The sequence below is a fragment of the Ammodytes marinus genome, assembly GCF_949987685.1.
Source record: "Ammodytes marinus genome assembly, chromosome: 2".
In the NCBI taxonomy this organism is placed as follows: domain Eukaryota; kingdom Metazoa; phylum Chordata; class Actinopteri; order Uranoscopiformes; family Ammodytidae; genus Ammodytes; species Ammodytes marinus.
In genome coordinates this window covers 15,606,436-15,625,538 of record NC_137231.1, presented here as the reverse complement: position 1 = coordinate 15,625,538, position 19,103 = coordinate 15,606,436, and the positions used below count along the sequence as shown (strand labels likewise).

At 41.5% G+C, this 19,103-nt stretch overlaps 1 protein-coding gene across 2 annotated transcripts in view; it reads right to left on the bottom strand.

The window, feature by feature from the left end:
• Positions 1–1,100: 1,100 nt before the first annotated feature.
• The window catches only part of LOC307263184 (uncharacterized protein), a 30,662-nt gene continuing 12,659 nt past the window's right edge, over positions 1,101–19,103 (bottom strand). The window contains exons 2-16 of one of the 2 annotated variants that reach the window (XM_080044261.1): positions 13,321–13,376; positions 12,993–13,105; positions 11,926–12,000; positions 7,066–7,209; positions 6,709–6,786; positions 6,385–6,536; positions 6,154–6,208; positions 5,380–5,454; positions 5,071–5,179; positions 4,351–4,881; positions 3,455–3,838; positions 3,181–3,279; positions 2,938–3,065; positions 2,388–2,439; positions 1,101–2,266 (exon numbers count right to left, since the gene is read on the bottom strand). In XM_080044261.1, the coding sequence (XP_079900387.1) occupies positions 2,130–2,266; positions 2,388–2,439; positions 2,938–3,065; positions 3,181–3,279; positions 3,455–3,838; positions 4,351–4,881; positions 5,071–5,179; positions 5,380–5,454; positions 6,154–6,208; positions 6,385–6,536; positions 6,709–6,786; positions 7,066–7,209; positions 11,926–12,000; positions 12,993–13,105; positions 13,321–13,376 (2,188 nt within the window). In that variant the 3' untranslated portion in view covers positions 1,101–2,129. The remainder of the gene's footprint in view (positions 2,267–2,387; positions 2,440–2,937; positions 3,066–3,180; positions 3,280–3,454; positions 3,839–4,350; positions 4,882–5,070; positions 5,180–5,379; positions 5,455–6,153; positions 6,209–6,384; positions 6,537–6,708; positions 6,787–7,065; positions 7,210–11,925; positions 12,001–12,992; positions 13,106–13,320; positions 13,377–19,103) is intronic. The other variant, XM_080044262.1, reaches the window with a different exon arrangement.

Below are 19,103 nucleotides of genomic sequence, written 5' to 3'. Positions count from 1 at the left end.
AAAGACAAAGGGGGCACATAAACTGGTGTCTCTCTATCACTCTGCTTAATCTGAAGGGACAGGGGATCTCTTGACTTGTGGGGATGACCATGGGAACAGGGATGTGGCTGAAACAAGAGGGGTGGGGGGGGGCACTCAACTGTCTAGACCAATTTGCCTTTACGTTCTCTGAGCTCTGACGTCCTCTCTCTCTCTCTCTCTCTCTCTCTCTCAGTTTATACCTCACTCTATGGTTGTTTATCTTTCTCATGCACATTAATCCACATTTTGTTCGACCTGTTCAAGATTATTATTTTTTTCAGTCTCTCAATCTTGCACATTTCAGCAGTTCACGCTCTTCTCCTTGCAACCCAATTAGTATATTTCATAAGAGGCTCATCACCTTTTCACACATATCACTGATGATTAGCCTCCTGGGATAACCTCAACAGAATATAGTCTCCTGGATAGATTTAGTCAGACTGTCAACAGAGATCAGTTCAGGCAGGATGAGACCCATGTCAAACATTACCTCTCTATTTCAGAACAGAGGCGCATCTGCCAAACACTGTTATTGAACTGGCACTGCAAGAGCGTAACCTAGCCTCCCCATAAATATTAAAGGTGTGTGGTTAAGAAATATTAATGTCACAGTCAATCAATTATTATTAGCCTAGGCCTAGGGGGAAATCCTGTTTGAGCTGTAGCAGCATTAGCCATTTTTAGCTTTGGAAGTGTCTGGATTTTCCCGCTTATAAAATGTGTGTAACAATGAGCCTCCTCTCTGCTTGTCAACATATTTATCCTTTTTTCCTGAGGAATCTGTTAATTTAAGTTAGACCTTGTGATGTTGTCACTGACACATTGGAAAAAGCAATGTCTCCACCTATTGGTACAAACTAGGGACTACAATATAAAACTTTTTCTTCTACCCAATACAGTTTTGAAGCGATGAATAATTAAAAATATTGCATAACTGAAATGAAGTTCACTGACGAAAATTCTACAAATCAACGGCAAGAAACAACAGTGTGCCTATTAACATTACATTTTATCAGACATGCTTCTAATAACTGAAAAAAATGAAAAAAAAACTCAAGAAAGAAAGCAGAAGACACACATTTTGAAGCTGTTTGAAATTGTAGATGCTATATTTTGGAGTAAATACAAAGAACACACATTCCATCAAACAGGCATCCAACATACAAGCCAAGTATAGAAAAAAACAGAAGATCTTTGATGTTTTTATACATTCTTATATACAGTGTAGAGTATTAAGATATTACATGAGATTAAAATTGGAATGATTTTTCCCCACATCATCTATGTGTTGACATAATGCTTCAAATCTATGAAAAAATTAAGATAAGATATAATCACAAAATGTGTATGGTAGGACATCACCAGATTAACAAAATGCATTCCATCTTAAAGTGTGAGGAATACCGGTGTCAATTCAGTACCTTTCTCCTCTGCTTGTTAAGTGTGTGTTATGCTGCTGTTCTGTTTGGATAATTACAATGTGCTGTGAGACTGTCAGTAACAAATACAGTGCTAGGAAGAAAAAAAAACAGGAAATACAGGAAAATGATAATAAGATGATGTCTGTTACATGTATCTTGATTATATATAGGCTACCAGTCAAGAGCAGCACATATGTATTGTTATTTTAACAATGTAGCACACAAAGACAACAGTGAGCAGAGTGGAGTGGTTGTTATATGTATGGAGCAGAAAAAGGATGACTACACACCATAAAAATGTTGTTTGTGTGTCTTAAAGGAAAAGCAAGTTTGTGATCATTTATCACTGTGATCTGATCCCTCCCACCAACATCTCTGCTGTACCTCAAAAGGATGTAAGTTATTTTGGTCCATGAAAAAGGTCTCTGCAATTGTATCCAAGAAAATAAGGCTGGGTCATTTTTTTTGAATACTTGTGAGAATACTTAAAAAAAAAAAATCAAAATAGGGAGTCACATTTTTTTTCTTCATCCTTCCAACAGAATAGATAGTTAAATGTTTCAGTGGAAGGATTAAGGTAAAAATATAAAAAAAAAACGGTGAGGCGAGACAGTGTCCCTGAGTGTGTATGTGTGTTTTCTATGTGTTTGTGTGTGTGTGTGAGTGCTAGTGTGTTTCTGGACTGCCCTATATGGTCTCCACATAATTGGCGGGGAACAAGCCTTGACGACCGTCTTTGCTGCAGCCCCTCCACCAGGCTTTGTCCACCGTTTCCACGTCCCTGATGATGTCACCGGGTTCAAAGGAGATCTCGGATTCGTCCTCTGTAGGGAACCGCAAGATAACATGGTGAAAACCCACTAATCACTGTGTAATCACTTTAAGTGGAGGCACTTTATATGTGCACATGATGGCGCGGCGATTACCCTCTAAATGGCAGCTTACCTGCTTGGTAGTCATACAGAGCCCGGACGCACATGTGTCGCTCCGCTAACACCTGAAGCAAAAGAAGAGGAAAATGCAGTCTGAGTGAGGCTGTTATCATAAAAATACTCGTTCCAATTAAACTTTAATAATAATAAATTGATGTTACTAACAAGCATTGTCTGACATATCATACCCCTCTGTGACATAGACCTCTTTTTTTATCGAAAACTAATCAATAATAAAAACACCTTTACCCTATGGAAACAAGTTTTTTTTCATTTCTATGTTCATGAGAATTGTTGATTATTTCAAAACCCAAACACACAGTTTACTATACTGTCAAGACTATCTAGTATACTGTCAATACTATCTAGTATACTGTCAACACTATCTAGTATGCTGAATGTGTATTGAGAGACAGACTTACACTGTCGGTTTTAGTCTTTCTGTGGGAATTTTTGACGGAAAATAAAAATAAATTATGACTTGATGAACCTTGGACTCACCAAAATATTTAACAGCTTTATGCAAGACACTGTTCAAGAGCTACAACTAGTAGATACAGTACCTCTTGTCCATTTTCTGAGATCTCTTGTTCCTTATCCTCAACGTCATCCTCCTCTGACGTGCCATGATGATTGTAGCAGACGGCCAGCTCCGAGCTGAATTCTGTGTCCGATGGACTCAGAGATCGCTCTGTGGGAGAACCAATATTAAAAAGCATACATCAAAAAGAAATAATGTAAATATGAACAATCACTAAATCAATCAACATTCTATAATATCGTTTAAAAAAGATTGACTGCCAAACCTATGCCATTCTGTTCCTGTGTGTGATCTCCATTTGTGATCCCATTGGTTGACAGGACGACAGTCTCGTGCTTTATGTCTTGACAAATTGGTTCGACATCTGAAATAACGACTCGGTTGTAAAATCATGGTGTGCAATATAATCACGTGCCAGTTTAACTTTTGGAGAGCTGCTATACATCATTAAAAGATCAAGTATACAGTATGTCACAGTGTAATAATTCCCCTTATGAAATAAGTCAAAATAACAGGTTACAAAAATGAAAGAGGGCTACCCATGACTGCTGACTCTTCCTCTTCCTCAGCAGGGGCCCGGCTGTCTTCTGATTGGACATTCTCCTCTCCATCTTCATTTGCCTCCACTTCCTCCTGCACTACCGCCACTGGCTCCTCCAGTGAAGCAGCTTCCTGTTTTAAAACCTGTTCCTCTTCTTCCTTTTCCTCCTTCTTTTCCTCTTCCTCTATCTCTTTCTTTTCCTCTATCTCTTCCTCTCCCCTCTCAGTCTGGACCTGTTCTGTGGCAGCAGCACAAGGCCGTGGTTCTGCCTCAGGCTCGTGTTTCTCGCCCTCCTCCAACTCTTCCTCTTCTTCCTCTTCATCCTCCTCCACCAGCACAGCCTGTACTTTGTAGGCGATGTCTGAGGCTGCTCTGAGGTCTGCTGGTTGGAAAAAAATTATATCGTTAAAAACAAAACTACTGCATTTCGATAAGGTTTTCATTGAGTCAAAAGTTCCCCTTAAGGCTGTGTACGGCTGTGGGTTTCAAAAAACAGAACATTAAAGGAAAGCCAGGTCGCTCTGGGTGCACATTACAGTTACGCCGGCGTGACTAAGAAAGAGTGCGTGTGGTTACTTGAGGAATATTTAATCATGAATGGACTGTCATTTTTCTATATAACAGGGCCACTGATGTATAGGCCCTGGCCATGCTTTGCACAGTTGGGAGTATGTGGAGTAGATTTTGGCAAAAGCTTCTAAGTCACTTCGGCCTGTAATAAAATGTCTTAACAAGGTCAAATGATGAATGTCTTGGGCAAAACCACATGAAAAAAATCTGATTAATATCACCCTTATTGTTTTTTGAAATGTATTTTTACAACAAAAAACATATATAAAAATTACGATGGCAATATTCTCTATGTGATGAGATAGTGTCATGCTCCTCCCATACCTGTGTTTGTCTTTGGTCTCTCTGGCAGTGGAGCTGTTGGAGCCTGTGGAGCTAGAACCGGCTCAAAGCTGAAGTGCTCTGGCTCAGTGGGGGTGTTTGGTGGAGAGCCGGGCCGGGCCTCTGGATGTGACTGGGGAGGGAGGTTCTTCTCTAGACTGTGGGTCAAGGAAGCCAATAGACTGGGAGAGGCCGGAGGCGCGGAAGGTTCCGTCTCAGGCTCAACGACGGCCTGAAACTGGTCGCTTGTCGTTTGCGGCACGCTCGGCAGCGCTGACACCGGAGGGGCGGGTCGAAGAGGGGACGTGGGTGGTGACATGGGAGCTCTATGGGTTCTCTGTGGAGAGGTGACGGGGCGGAAGAGAGGGCTGGTGGGCGGGGACGTGGCACGGAAGAAGGGGGACGTAAGAGCCCGGGAGGAGAAGGGTGAACCCAGGGGGGGACTGCGAGGGGATGAGGACGTGCTCTCTTCTGCCTTCTGGAAGAGGCACGCCGTGTCTGTCAGGCTGCGCTGGTATCGTCTCAATGGCTTGCCTGAAAGAGAAAAAAAAAGAAAAAAGTTTGTGAGTAGTTCAGAAACAGAAATGTATACATTAATTTAGAGAATCTGTAAAAACTTGCAAACTGCAAACAATGCAATCCGCGGCCGATCCTTGGATTTCAATGAGCACCTCGAAAGTGAATACATTCTGTTCAAGCTTGCACACAGTTCATATAGCCTACCAGTGCGGGAGGATCCAGGGCTGGTGGCACTCTGTGAGGATGATGAGGACAGCTGCCTGAAGAACTCCCTAGGATTCATGGTGCGTTGGGACACTAATGCTGCTGCTTCCTGCAGGCCAAGCCACAAACAGAATAAGCAACACATTCAAATAGTTCAAATAAACACATACGATTTGAAGGTTTCATAAAAAATTCCAGCATTTCCATGATAAATGTGAGGCCCATTCAGTTCTCTGCCAGGCTATAATTTCAAAGCAATGTCAAGCAATGTTATCTGTTAAGGTTTACCATATTCAAGGAATCACTTACTGCTGCCATCTCAATGGACTCACTCCTTCTAAGACGAGCCCTCATAAATTCCTCATGCTCCAGCTGCTGCTTCTGCTGTCAGTGCATAAACACAGCAGCCAATGTAGTTACATATGCACACACACATAACTGTTTAATCTCTTCCATTTAAAATACACACAACACTTGATACGTGGGAAACCTGAGTGTTTTGACGTTCAGCCCTTATTAATAATTACCTTTATTATGAATAACAAAAAACAAAAAACTTGAAGTACTTTAAATAAGTTTGAATCACGAAAGCAGCCACAACCATTCAGCATACTGTATAAGAGCATGTCAAAATGTCTGGAAGTCTATCACCTCTTGCTATATCAAGCACTTTATATGTATAGCAAACATCTGATCCGATGACAGGTTCATTTAGTTGGCATTATAAAATGAATGATCCTTGATATTTAATCAGTCCTGTTGTCTGTGTTGATGTGAAAACATTAGTCTCTTGCACATCAGCTGATTGTGTGACAGACAGCAGTGGCCCTCACGTGGATCAGTCATAATGCCTTCAGAAACAATTACAGTTACAGAATCAGACGTCAAGCAGCTCAAGGCTAATCCAGTTCTCACACAGGGGGTCAGTGAGTTTCGGGCCAGTCTCACCAAACTCCAAAGCCAGAAGCAGGTGTCCATGTTTGCCACTAGACTAGCCCATAACACAGTGGGCCACATTGGCCCAAGGTATATTTAACATGCAAACAATTTGAAATTCTAGCAATATAAACATTGTTTAGTTACCCATTTTAATTTATCCTTCCTGCGCATCTCTTGTTCTTGCTCTGCCTGTTTTCTTCTGCGAGACAGAAGGAAAAAAAGTTCAAAGTAAAAAAAAAAAATCATTATCCAAAATACAATGTATTCACTGTGGAACTTGAATCCAAAATTTAAGATCTTTGTTTCCTAAATCTATTCACTTCACACCACAGCCACTGGAGGGCACTATTGGCAGAAAGCAAACATTGTTCCAACCTCTGCTCCTCGATCATCTGTAGCTTCTCGTCCATCTTTCTGTCTCTCTCTTCTGCATCCCTCCGTTCCTTTAAAACTCTTTCCTTTTCCATGCGGCGTCTGTCCTCCGCTGCCCGTCTCCTCTCCTCCTCCTTCCTCATTTCCTCTTCACGCTGGCACGCACAACAGGGAACAATGGGAGAATGTATTTTCATTTTACTTTCTAATGAAAAAAAATATATCCCTTTTCATCAGCCTTTCATATGTTATTTGGGAACATCCAGGGGAACTGCAATTTAGCCCATCAAAATGTTTCCAAATAAAGAGAAGACTACTTTGGCATACCTCTGCACGTGCCCAGAAGGAGTCTCTGTTTATACGTCTCATCTCCATTGCAGCATTTGTTTTTCTGTAATTTGTACCCTAGGGGAAAAAAACAAAGAAATGGTGAATATAGAGTTACAACAATGCATTCAAAAGCATTGTTATGTCACTGATATTGTATCATTGCAACAACTAAACTTTTTAACATTTTTAAAACTGCATCATTTCATTATTTACATGAGCATTTTTGAATAAACATACTGAAAGAAGAGGTAACACTAAAGTCACTAAGGGGGACGTGCAAAACTGTGTCTTAATGTGTATAAGAAAGTGTCTGTCGCCATCTGATGGACACGTGTGGTATTGCAGGAGCCTCACCACTAAGTCCTCCTTGTCTGCAGACCTGGAGCTCCTCCTCACCCACTGTGTAGGGGCCTGAGCCTGGGACTTGCTGAGCTCTGCTCTTATATTCTCCTCGGTCACATCCTCCACCTTCTCCGCACTAATGAACGCATGTGCTTCCTGAAACATTGCAGGGGCAGGGAATGGAAAAGAGACAGAGGCAAATAAAGTAAGACAGATGTGAATTTAATCCACCCTTAACATGCTGTACTGAAGAGACATACACATACACACGTACACACATACACACACACACACACACACACACACACACACACACACACACACACACACACACACACACACACACACACAAGGGCTAGAAATCCATATGCAAGTACACACAGTCCCCTTTGGTGGTTTTTGTCTTGGTCTGACTCGGAGTTATGCAAACTTGAAGCCAAACAGTTGTGCAACTGCTTCAGTTGTAAGGATTGTGAGAGAACAAAAATACTCCCTGGCTTGAGTGTGAGGACAGGAATGCATTGGTTTGGAAGGTTGTACTGTAGATGGTGGGGAGGGGTGAAAAATAGGGGAGATAGAGAAAGTGAGAAAATGAGGTTGCAAGAGCATTTGTTTAAGCAAAGGTAGAAAGGGAAAAAGACCTCACTTGACATGCAACAGTTGATCAATACCGGGAAATCAAGTCAACATGTAAAAACATCAGACCAAAACATAGTGCTCCCTTGCTTCTGTTTCTAGACCTTCCTATCATGCTTGTGCAAGTATGCTGCACCAGCATTTGTATGTGGCCAAAACCTCAGTATAGTATCCATGGAGAGAAAGTCCATGCGTGTTGACGGAGGGCCAGGTCTGTCGGCCTGCGACAGGAAACCACAGCTTCATCTGAGTGACAACACTGACACTGACACTGAACACAGCATTCAATGTGCCCTGCACTACTAATACATGTCAGTGCAGTGTATGATCCATATCACTCTTGCTGTCACTGCCAACTGCGCACACACACACACACACAGACCGGAAAAGCAGGCCACAGCGCTGCCAGGGATGCTGGTTAAATCATGGAAATGCACAGAACCATAATCTACAGCCAAAAGCTCTCAATAGCATAGTGCACTTTTTAGTTCTGCAAAGTTCAAATGCAAAAAGTAAATAACTATGTGTGTCCATTACTGACACCGATCCTGCAACCTAGCCTGGTGAATTCATTAAGTGCAGGAGGTAGAGAAAGACGCCAGGGTTAGCAAAGGTATCACTCAAAATGAATGTGCTCACAGAACTGCATGGTACTTTATAGACAAGCAGGGCAAAGGTATAAATTGACCTTTCAGACAGCTGTGTGCAGGTGATTTTATCAGACTGACAAGGCTCACATAAAACAGACAACGGAACAGTTTGCATTCAGATCATCATACCATAACTCTTTTCATAAGATGACATTGCCAGAACGAGACATTCCACACCATTCTTATATTATCACTTTCATATGTAAAAACAGGCCTTTATTTCTGTGCTTGAATATGAAACTATGGTCAAACAAACTAGACTTTAGGGGGGAACATACTAGGGCACGGTACAGATGGCCTAGTGTGAGTATGCCCTGATCAGTCTCTCACTACCTGTTATTGTTCCTTTCCCACTTTGATTCACCCTGTCTCAACCCAATAAAGTGGTTTGCTGGCAATAGGAACGCTTTAGCACTTTATTTTTTTTATTTCAGTTCATAAAATCGCTTAATAGTAAGTCGTTGTGTTTGGCAAATACAAGTATGTCATAATCACCCCTATCCATGCCCTGGAAATTTTCATGAAAAAAAAATCTCAATATAATGGCATCATGAAGTGGGATGTCTTTTTCGGAATATGTGGCATTGATGACCTCGACAATGAGAACTTGAAAACTCGGTTTGGGAAAACGAAAATAAGCACTCCAAGGTGATGTGACAGGTTGAGAGTTACCAGCTCAAAATAACAGTGCTCAACTCTTGCACAAACTGTCTACTCTGGAACCAAACTGGTTCATACATAGTCTCTCTCTCTCTCACTCTCTCTCTCTCTCATGCTCCGGAGTTGAGTTGTTCCGACTGTGAGGCAGAGGGTGGATGTGTGGATACTCAAGTGCCCCAAGTTGAGTGATGGGTCACTTATGATAAAAGTTATTATTTTGCACGTAGAATCCTGAATTTATTTTGTTTTTTTAAAGCTAATGTATTACTGTTATTAAAGTATTTTCTTTCCCTTAAATGTATAAAATAATACAAATTTAAAAAAGAGGAGAAGAAACAATGTTAATTGATTCATGAACAGTAAAATGAGATAAATACATTATGGCATAAGACGTTTTTTGTGCCATTTACATGTTTAACGGGAGCTTCTTCAGTTGAAAGACTGAGAGACAGAAGGAGCAATAGAGAACGGTGTTGTTGATTGACACGAAACTAAAGCCTGTAATTTCAAGCCTGTGTCAGGGCAAGATGACAGATTTGACTTGGGGGGGGGGGGGTTTGCTGCCTTGACCCAAACATGTTGCTTGTATTCCTTATTTGCAATAAAAGTCTGGTTCGTTTGGTCCAATTATCTTGCTCCGCCTTAAAAGACACTTGTCCTTGTTAAACCTATAATATGTTTGAAATGATAAATGATGCATTTTATGAAATTGAAAGTTAGAATGAATTCAACCCAAAAGTTGTTGCTCTCATATCTAACGTATCATCTCTTCCAGTGTATTGTTCACAGTATCAACATCTAATGCCCCTTCGGAACTTTATCCTGCTTTGATTTTTGTGAAAAAAACAACAATAGACACATCTGCAACTCATTTATATTTTAGTTTTCATAACACGAGGCTACACTGGAGTACAGTATATGACACATATCCAAATCTGCTGCTGCTAACTCGCCTTGACACAACCCTCTCACTGCCAGCTGGGACATGCAGCACAGCAAGCCAGTAAGACAGAGGCAAAGTGAAAAAAAGGAAGGGTAGGAAAGAGAGAAAGAAATATAGCCAACGAAGTGCCAAGGGAAATTCTAACATACTGTATCCAATGCAATGAAAAGCCAACTCTCTCTAAGTCTCAAAATCATCAATTCGTCAATGTGTTTATGGTTATCTCACTAGTTTCCTGTCTTCACAAAGTCAAGTCAGAAATGACCTGAGAATAAGGATTGTTTAAGGCTTCAGCAGCATCTGTTTATTTTCTACTAAATGGCAACAACACATCTGGGTGTTCTAGGTAATATCAACAACTCGCCTATATGTCCCCTATTTTTGATGTGTTCTCCCTGAGACACAAACTTAAAACAGGCTGCAGAGTATTCACACATGTCTTTGACTTTGTTTGGGATGTGTGGCAAAAGTATCCTTAAACACAGAATATTTCTATGTTCTCGATGAATACAAACATAATTAAAAAATGACTGCCAATCGTCACTATAGGTGGCTGTGAAATCCTACATTTGCTGGGATCTTAAAGGTTGACACAAACAATAAAATAAACTAGTGTGAGTAATCATCAGCTTTAAATAATTGATCGGGCACCAAACCAAAATGGTGACCAAGACACATGCAAGCTTCCCATGATGTTTAATCATTATTTCCCAGCATATGAAGCAAGATCTTGTTTGTTCATGTGATGGGAAAGGTGATTCAAGAGGATTATGTGGCTTTAACAGAGGGTGAGAAAACTTCACAGCTGCTGGATAAGTTAGAAGAAACTGTGGCTGGGATAGTACGATATCACATCCGCATTCTTTGATAAAGATAGTTCTGCAAATGCAGTCCATGTGCTTGGCTACGATGTCCAGCTGATAAGCTATGTTCTCTTTTAGTGTAAACTCCTGAGTAATGGAAAGTTACTATTAATAATTCCTACAGTTTAAATCAACGCTTCCTCTTTTTTTCCCCCGTCCCTGTCCCTGTCAAATTGTCACTGTCTCTCTCTCTCTCTCTCTCTCTCTCTCTCTCTCTCTCTCTCTCTCTCTCTCTCTCGCTCACACACACACACACACACACACACACACACACACACACACACACACACACACACACACACACACACACAGCAGATGGGTTAGGGGTCTTCAGAGAGTGGCTCACAAAATCTCAGAATCAACATTGACTGTGTAAAAAAAAGAGAAGAAAACAACAACAAACATTCCACAGATGCTTTTGCAGTTGCCTTAGTGATGCCTTTATATGGAAACTAGTGAAACGTGGGGTCAGCTGAACTCCTCCTCGATGGATTGAAATGCTAAATAAACACAGTTCCAGGGTCACAGATAAAGAGTAGCTGCAGCTAACATTGTGATGGCTTTGTCATATAGAGTATACTGCATTACCTGAATCATACAACATATATAGAAGTTGTCTATTCTCTATTCCATCTACAGTACCTCATGTCTCTTCTATTATCATTTGAGTTTGCGAGGTGACTTCTGGTTTCTACACAAACAATGCAGCTTTCCACACCAAACCCAGCTGTCTTCCCCTGGCAGACAAATCATTCTAACATATAGGACCAACACTGCAACAGCACAGGAAGTTGGCTGAGGACAGGAAACTCTCAAAACAATACAAAGTAAACTACTGTGTGTAAATATAGCGTTTGCGAGTACAAATTCTAGAGCTCAGGGATAAAAACAAATGCTTTTTTTTCCTTTATAGCAGACAGAGTACGCGGTATATGTTAATAATGTTTTCATTTAGTATACTACTGCTCCGAAGCTTCCTCAGTGTATGAGACAGACGTCACAGCTTGAATGATGAGATATTTAATACACAGTTTAGCGGGGAAACCAAACAAACCCTCCCAATTACAGGATGATGTGTGCATATCCGCACAAGTCAGTTCATCTTGATCTACTGCATTACCTTGAAGAAGCTCTTGATGGCTGGAATGTGGCTGGCACACTCTGTCTTCCTGTAGTCGTCAACATTTTGGCCGACCTGCGGACAAACACAGGATGTGGACACTTACATTCATATCATACCTCTCTGGGAGGGGGGCTAAGCAAAGAGGAGGAAGAGAGGCAGATGAACAATAGGATTCACATTGCTGTGTTGTTGAGACAAATCTGTGTTTCATAGGACTGACCGTTTGGATAGAAGACTCCCTGAAAACATGAAAGCTCAAAAACTCATATAAAGCACAATTAACAGCCTGTCATCATCTTGTATATTATTTTTACGAACTTAATATTCAAATAATGTCTGTTTTCTTTTCTATTGTGAAACTATAAAAACATGTGACTTGTACGCTGCTTCCATAAGTGCAGACCAATACATTGTAAACCTCCCAGCAACTTCATTGGATAGTTAATCATATATATATATATGTATACGGCTTACTATGATCGTATATGAGCTTTTTATTTCTGTTTTGAAAAAGGTGGATTTTCAAGCAGTCAGAGGCAGTGGCATTCTGCCTGTTTATAACAACTCCTTAAGAAAAAGGGTTCTGAGTCATTGTTAGTGTCCCAATAACTGACAAATGTCAGACATTATCAATGAGGATTTGACTAATTCACATGTTCTGCTTGCCCTGTGATTCATACACGTTTGTGCTAGAGTGACGTAATAACACATTCTCACAGCATTTTCCCACATGTCTGATGCCAAATAAGTCCGTGTCAAAACAGGACCATACGATGGTACTGAGCCAAGTACAAGTGGCTGGTTTAGGATTTTCTCCAGAGCATTTTACAGGTCATGAAGTGAATAGTTCTTGTTTCTGTATGTGACCTCTTAAGATGTTAAGCTCATTTTCTTGGAACTGCTAAATGACTTTTCTGTATCTTAATGAATGCCAGTCTGCGAGTGCTTGCCTCTGTGCATGCTATTGTCATTTGTAAGTGCAAAAAAGCACAAGTATGTTTCCGTAATTTGAGAGGTTTGGGCTTACATGAGCCAAAGCCCCATTAAGCCTGTCTGCCACCTACCCAGCTGATCATGGCAATCCGAGGGCCTCCCGTCTCCACACTTCCCACTTTGCACAGTCCGTATTGAGGCTTGGAGATGTGAAACTTCCCAGCTAGCTCAGCCACCCCACCCGCTGTTGGATAAGAGACAGAGATAGGGAGAAGTTGGACGGAGAAAAGGGAAAATGAGACTGATGGAGATTTTGACAATAGAACAAATGCTGTAAGAGATTTACAACGTGCTCTAAAAGCATGTGAAGAAAGCTGACAAGATGTATTCTTTGGGCTTAGGCAATTCCAAAATGTGCATTCTTACAAACATACCACATCATCATACAGTCAGTCTTACCTCCTGAGTCAGCCAGTTTGAGCTTGTTGGTGATTCCATCATATGCAAATATTGCCCTGTGGACATACAGAAACACACCATGGTCAACTTCTAAGACATATGGGTGACAGAAAGACAGACAAAAATACATTTCTGGACACAACTACTTGTTTGATTTCTGTATGCCCCAAGAGTACAGGGCTCATCCAAAACGTTGCATGTGGACAGCTGGGTACACCATGTGTTCAGTCTTTCATTATGCACAGGGGACACACACAAACACACATGCATAGCCAGATGGTTTACTGCACATACTTTGTATAAATCATAAACCTTCCCTGCAGTCCAAAGCATCTCTACAGCGCATCCGAAGAACATTGAATTATCTTGTTGGACTTATTTATTTTTATCTGCCTTTCTACCCTTGTTTCGGTGTATGAGAACAAGGCCCTCAGTAGCACAATAACCATCCTTCACAAGTTGCCTCATAGTTGGATGGCTACTGAATGTGAAATAAAGGCAGGCAGTATGGTTCACAGCTACAGGGTTTTTGACATGTTGCAGGTGAAAACCTGTCCAACCGCACCCTTCAGTCAGTCAACCTGCAGGTCTCCAAAGCAACTCAAACACTCAACATGTGTTTCCATGAGACCACTGGGAGACAACTCCACTGCTGAACAAACTAAAGTGCAGAGTGATTGTTCAGAGATGGTTAGATTTCAGTAAATATCAGTATACTGTATGTCTGTATGATCAGAAAAGCAATGGTATTTTTCTTTGCTACTTATGCTACTCATATTCCTAGCCATTATATATTCCACTAGTGTAGAGTCCAAACTGATACCCATATGCTATTTGACATGATAAGCTTCTTACATAAACCTGATTCATGTGTGTGTATTCGAAGCCCAACTGGGTGACTTTAAGAAGTGACCTGCAGAGAGAAACATTGCCTTTAGCTTTATTGAGCTATTGAACATTGAGTGTGTTATCTGTCTGTGTGTGTGTGCTTGTGTGTGTGTGTTTTTACGAGCATCTGTATGTGTTTGTGTCTGCCTGTGTGTCTGTGTAAATCTCTCTCAGTAAGACTCCTGGGGGTGTGTCAATAACATCTGGAGCTGAGTAGCGAGAGTGCAAGGCCATGAGCAGCTATTACAATAGGCCAAAGGTGAATGGTGTGTGTGTGTGTGTGTGTGTGTGTGTGTGTGTGTGTGTGTGCGTGTGCGTGTGCGTGTGCGTGTGTGTGTGTGTGTCTGTGCGTGTGTGTGTGTGGCATACAGGCTGACATCGGGCCAGCTTACTCAGTAAGAATCTTTGAATCACTCTGTTATTTTTTCCTGATAAAACAAGTGTCTGTCTGTCCAAAGAACAAAGACCAACAAAAGTCAATCAGTATGTGTGTGTGACTGTGCTGAGGACACAATAACCATATTGTGCGCCCTATTGAGCAAGCTGCATGCGGGCCCAGGATGTGTGAGAGGAGGCAGGCTGACACTGCTCTCGCATTTTCTTATTGAGTGGTAATGTGTTTACTTTATATCTACAACATGTCACCAAGCACAACTAAGAATCACTGAATTAGAGGATGATGCAATTTCTGGAAACATTCTCCAGGGCTCTCCAGCATTTCCATGCAGCTTTGTGTCACCGGGATCATTCACATATCTATACAGGGATTAGTCTAGGAACAACAACTGCAGAGAAAAAAACAGCATTCTCCACTCTCCCCTCGTTAGTCTTATACCAGCATCAAGAACTTAGACACCAATTCACATTTACTGATCCTTGGTCCGCATGACATTCCTAAAGGTCACCACTCGCGAGCGGTCCAGGTCAAAGGCCACAGTCCCTCTGGAGGAGTCTTAATTGCATGTGCATATTCTCCACCCACAGGGAACAGGCTTGCACATGAGGATACACACTGTGCTGTGGGAGGCTCTTTCCGCAGACCTTTCACTAGGATGGAATTAGCAGAGATCCTATTTTCAGGCATTTTTATCCTCAGGACTTTACTTAATCCCCGTCTTGGATGCTTACAAGGCCAGGGGGTTTACAAGTGCTATGATGTTCACAAAAAGCAACTACATGAAGAAATGGTGATTTAAGAAAAGGTATAAATAAGGTCAGGAGTCAGGACCTTATCCTCTTAATAAATGTCATAATGCTTAAGCAATTTGGAAGACCCATCTTTATCCTGGTGTGTGCCTTGAGGAAGGAGACATATCTCTGGCATGCACTGGCACAATCAAGTTCATTGAGGGCATTGAGTTATCATCCTGAATATTTGTATACACGTCTCATTTTATGGACTTGTCTACATTCAAATGCTTATCTACATGGTTGGAATTGAAATGAAATGCTGCTGACAAAACAAAAATCCTTGTTGCTGACATAATATGGGTGGGTTATCTTTGGCCTTTACAAGTTATTAGTTCTGGATAGTACATGTTTTTTTTTAAAACAGTGATACTACTACGCTGCTATTACATGTAACAGAGGATACCATGTCAACCCCTGTGGTCAAGCACTGATTGATAATCTGGATATGCCAGCGTTGTGGCATAGTGAGTGTAGAGGGACGATCCGCCATCTATATTTATCACACAGAAGGATAAGATCCAAGTTCACATTACAAACGTGTATACCCTGCTGAAGTGTCCTTGGGCAAGACAATGAATCCAAAATAGTTCAGCAATCATTCTCTAGCTGACCCAAGGTACTATGCCACAAAACACAAGTAAGCCAATTGGATGTCCTTCTCTCTCTCTCTCTCTCTCTCTCTCTCTCTCTCTATATATATATATATATATATATATATATATATATATATATATATCTCCCTCTCTTTCTTTGTCTGCACCAGTTGACTAGCCTTGTTGCTGCAAAGCAGTCGATGTAGCAGCAGCATTAGTAGTCGAAATGTCTTTCCTAACGAACAGGGCAGATAAACCCCCATTCCTTCACACTTGTAGGTTTAGGAGAACTACACCGACTGATGAGAAAAACAGACTCTCTTGTGTCTGTACTCCAGCCCACCTCCAAACTCAGCCAGCTATGACCTCAGCGCTGAGAGAGGGAGGGACAGAGGGTGGAGAAGAAAAGAAAAGAAAAGAAAAGAAAAGACAAAGAAGAGGGGTGAGGAGACATTTAAAAATGTAGGAAAAGAGGCCATTATTAAGGGGAGTGAAGTTGTATGAAAGGGGGGAGAGGGTGAGGCTAAGAAAAAAAACAAAAAAACAATGATGGCATAATCCAAAACTATATCAACTTTTAACAATGAAAAAAACTAAATCCGTGCACCATTACAACAGCCAGCCGCTCAGTGCAGCTATGAAATGCATGAACGGCTATTCATCTGAAAGTATATATAGACAAAGACATCCATACAGTACATAAACACTGGCTTGCACTCACACACCAGCACATGCACACGCAAGTATACTGTAAGCTTGAGCCAGTAACAATAGGGATGGTTTGTTTTGGACCATGAGAGCCTGTGTCATACCTTCAAACATGCAACACTGTATCCTTTCAAGAAGAACATAACAGAAGCAGATGGTGAGCTGTGCTGGAGAAGGCTTTGTTTTCATAGGCATTTCACTCCACCAGGCTAAACTATGATCCATTGCATTGTGGTTATATGATGGAAATACTTGAACACACTTCTTCTTGTATTGCAATTTCTAAAGACTTGGGTAGATTCTTTTTCCCCCCTTGTCCTCTCATCCGATGCACTTATGGGCATATATTTTTTTGGGCCCCAGAACCAATAACCATTTCTCATATTCCCTGTTCCATCCTCCCATTCCAACTCTCTCCATATATGTTCTGTTGATATTCCACCATCATTACATCTCAAAATTCATTATTCTGACCCCCGTCTCCTATACCAAACATAATTCTTTCCCTCATACTTTAAATCCCGTAGCAGAACAATATCTCATCCTGATTCCCCCCTCGGCTACACAATTCCTACGCTCTGTGTCTCTCTGACAGGGAGATCTTGTCGGCTCATGGGTCGTTTATTCATTCCGTCCCTGCCAGCGGGGGAGATATGAGAGATTTGCGGTTATGCACGCTGTCGCGATATGATAAACTGCGCACCAGGACAAAGATACGAGAAAATGGATGACAGGGCTGAGCGCTCCCACCAGAATTCCTTCACTCTCCATCAGTTCATTCTCCTGCTTCTTTTTTTTACCACTCTTCCACATATTGCACAAGCATCCCCAGTGGTCCAACCTCAAATCTCATGTAAGGCATGTTGTCAAGTCCTGTGATTTCTGACATCTTTTGTATGCTTATTTCACAATCATATTCTGCATTTTTCATCACTTTTGCTTTTTCCACGCGCTTCTTTCGGTTTCATTTCATTTTTACATCATATGTTTTTCTTTCTCCCCATCCCCCCACAGCCCCCCCAACTTCTTCTCAAAGCTGACCTGGGCTCTGTGTGCTATTTTTAGCCTGTCTCTCTGTCTACCCCTCTGTCTGTGTTGGATGTGGGGAGGGGGGAACTTAAGAGACATCCCCATAGCACACAGCGCTCATTTCCTCTCGCCAAACATGGGCAAAACAAATCCAGCCAGACCACTGCTGAAAAAGTCATTTCCACCCCCCCCTCCCCTCCCCCCCCTTGTCCGGCGTGTTACTCATATAGTGTGTTCACGCGGCGACCCCACTGGTACACGCATTCCATGGTCCGTCTGGACTGCACACACATGTGGAAGTTTATGAGCAAGAGGTTGAGAAATGTGAGTAAAGAGAGAGGAAGTGACGGAATAGGAGACCGATGAAGCACTAATGCCACAAAGAAGAAGGAGAATACAGTGAGAGAGAGATTGACAATAGATTTGTCTATAGTGTGTGGAGGCCTACAGAGTGGTAAAGTGTGCTCAAAGGGGATGCATTACTGACCACAGACACGTTTGAATTGTGGTGATAGATATGGTGAAAGATGTTTCTAGGGAGCACACACAATCTATATAAATTAGTTTTTTTATTGTTCATGGTTAAAAATGAAAACTAAAAAAAGCAACTGCACATGGCATGAAATATGTCCCAACATCCCCAGTAGCCTTACTCTCAGTGTTTTTTTCTTTCTCTTCTCTTGGGCCCCTCATGAGGTGATGAAACGTAGAGTCAAAATGATGTAGACTACTGCTGAGGGATGGTGTTTATGTGAACACGTTTATCGTGCTTACTAAATATCCCACAACAGCTGACCCAGATCCACTTGTGGAAAGAGTGCCAGAAAGCAAAACAGAGACTGAGTTAAGCGAGAGTAAAGGAGACAAGGGATGGGACAGTGTATCTGGTACAGCAGGTAAGGAAAGTTCCAAAGAAAGCAAAGAAGGACGAAAAGCACGGGAAGATGACTTTTTTTTTTAGTCCTCATACTCATGGCTTGCTGCTAAAAGATTCAGTCAGGTGCCCTGCAGAGTGGGCTGTAACCATTGTAATCCCCAAAGACCTAACAGCAGGGCCCCTTAATAGTGTCTGAGCAGGAGGGGATAGAAGCACGGCACCAAAGACTACCACAGGTCAACATAAAATGACACTATGTTTTTAGTACACTAATAGTCAAAAATGAAATGTATATTGGTAATTTATATAAATAGAAAAATGTAGTTTACATTTGAATCTATTGCTCATTGGAGAGAAATGAAATGCTGATGTGCTGATAAAGGCAAGTAACAGACAGAAGACAAAGGCGACTGCTTAAGGGATGTTTGTGGATCCCATTAATGATGTGTGGTGAAGTCATGTATAAACAAGCCAAACATCCTCAGGCGGTACTGTAT